Source organism: Phaethon lepturus, unplaced genomic scaffold, assembly GCF_000687285.1.
Source record: "Phaethon lepturus isolate BGI_N335 unplaced genomic scaffold, ASM68728v1 scaffold21921, whole genome shotgun sequence".
NCBI lineage: Eukaryota > Metazoa > Chordata > Aves > Phaethontiformes > Phaethontidae > Phaethon > Phaethon lepturus.
Genome location: NW_010520072.1, coordinates 319 through 2,094, shown reverse-complemented (window position 1 = coordinate 2,094; position 1,776 = coordinate 319). Strand labels below are relative to the sequence as shown.

Genomic DNA, 1,776 nt, shown 5'->3' with positions numbered 1-1,776 from the left:
CTGGGGATCGGGGGACGTCCGGCGGCCCCGTGGGGCGCCCCTCGTACCCTAACCCAGCTTCTCGCAGTTTCAGGCCTTTTTCCTGGTGGCTGATGACATCATGGACGGGTCCTTCACCCGCCGGGGGCAGCTCTGCTGGTACAAGAAGGTGAGAGCACTGAGGAGGTGGCTGAGGGAGTGGGGGGGTCTTGCGGGGTCAGTGTGCTTTGTGACACCTCCTTGCCCTCCTGGTGCAGGAGGGGGTCGGTCTGGATGCCATCAATGATGCCTTCCTCCTTGAGTCATCTGTCTACAGGCTGCTGAAGAAATACTGTGGGGGATGCCCCTACTACCTGCACCTGCTGGAGCTCTTCTTGCAGGTGAGCCTGGCCCCTGCATCCCCCTCCCCTTGGTTTATCGTTGGGTCTGGGCCCTTTCTGGATGTTTGACAGCGTGTGGATCTCAGACTGTCCTCTGAGTTCCTGAGAGTTCTGCCAGACACACACCCTTCCTTCAGACTTGGAGAGGAGCTGAAACGGGGCTTGGGTTTGGGGTTTTCACTGTGCTGTGGGAACTTTCTTGGGGGACTGTGTGAGCAAATGCTTTCTTTCCTCTTCAGACTGCCTACCAGACTGAGCTTGGGCAGGTGCTGGACCTCATCACTGCTCCTGTTTCACAGGTGGATTTGAATCGCTTCAGTGAGCAGAGGTAAAGAGATGGAAGGGGACAGAGGCCAGCTCTGTTGTGGGAGGGTGGCTTTGCTTGCAGTCCTTTCCAGACTGGGTAAGAGAGGCAACTGGCTTGCTGAAATGCTGCTTTCACCTACCAGGCTTTGGGAAGCGAGTCTTGCTTGCACTGTCAGAGCTTGGGGACTGGTTTTGAGGGAGGTGCCGTTTTTCTCCTGCTGGCCCTGGTGGGAGAGGAAGGCCTGGGCTTTGTACTGAGCGTGGTTCCTCTGCTGCAGGTATAAGGCGATTGTTAAGTACAAGACAGCATTCTCCTCCTTCTCCCTGCCTGTGGCTGCTGCCATGTACATGGTGAGTTTTATGGAAACGATCTTACGAGGGGCCTAACCCTCGGTATGAGGCTGTCAAGGAGGGCAGAGGGTTTGGAAAATGGGAGAAGGGAGGCTGGAAGGCAGGTACTGGAAGGCTTTATTCCTTTTTTTCCCGTTAGACTGGTATTGACAGTAAGGAGGAACATGACAACGCCAAAGCGATCTTGCTGGAGATGGGCGAATTCTTTCAGATCCAGGTAGGAGGTAGCTCCCTGTCCCTCAGTGCTTGTAAGGCACTGGTTGTGGCACTGACATTTTTCTCTCTTTGCAGGATGATTACCTGGACTGCTTTGGGGACCCGAAGCTGACGGGGAAGGTTGGCACTGATATCGAGGACAATAAGTGCAGCTGGCTGGTGGTGGAGTGTCTGCGTCGGGTCACGCCAGACCAGAGGCAGATCCTGGAGGTAATGCCACCAGGCTGACAGAAACCCCCTGAAGATGGGGGAGAGGTGGTGTGTACTCCCTGAGGACGTGGTGTAGAGGGAGTGTAGTGCCATAATACACACCTCAAAAGCCAAGCACTGTGCTGCTACCTGGCTGGGAGAAGGGTTGGTTGGTGTGAGTAGTATAAGATGGCAGCAGGGAGAACAAGAGGTGACTCCTGCCACACTTTGAACAAGCAGCTACGGCAGTGGCTGTAAGCTGGACCTCAACCTGACTTGTTCTGGTGTTTTCTCAGGAGAACTATGGCTGTAAGGAGCCTGAGAAGGTGGCAAAGGTGAAGGAGCTCTATGAGAC

General features: G+C 55.1%; 1 protein-coding gene across 1 annotated transcript in view; it reads left to right on the top strand.

The window, feature by feature from the left end:
* Nucleotides 1–73: 73 nt before the first annotated feature.
* FDPS (farnesyl diphosphate synthase) overlaps nt 74–1,776 on the top strand; it is a 1,848-nt gene continuing 145 nt past the window's right edge. Inside the window, exons 1-7 of the mRNA XM_010297277.1 lie at nt 74–148; nt 237–359; nt 599–687; nt 944–1,016; nt 1,156–1,233; nt 1,308–1,442; nt 1,718–1,776. The exon at nt 1,718–1,776 is cut by the window's right edge and continues 145 nt beyond it. Coding sequence (XP_010295579.1) covers nt 101–148; nt 237–359; nt 599–687; nt 944–1,016; nt 1,156–1,233; nt 1,308–1,442; nt 1,718–1,776 — 605 coding nt within the window. The 5' untranslated portion in view covers nt 74–100. The remainder of the gene's footprint in view (nt 149–236; nt 360–598; nt 688–943; nt 1,017–1,155; nt 1,234–1,307; nt 1,443–1,717) is intronic.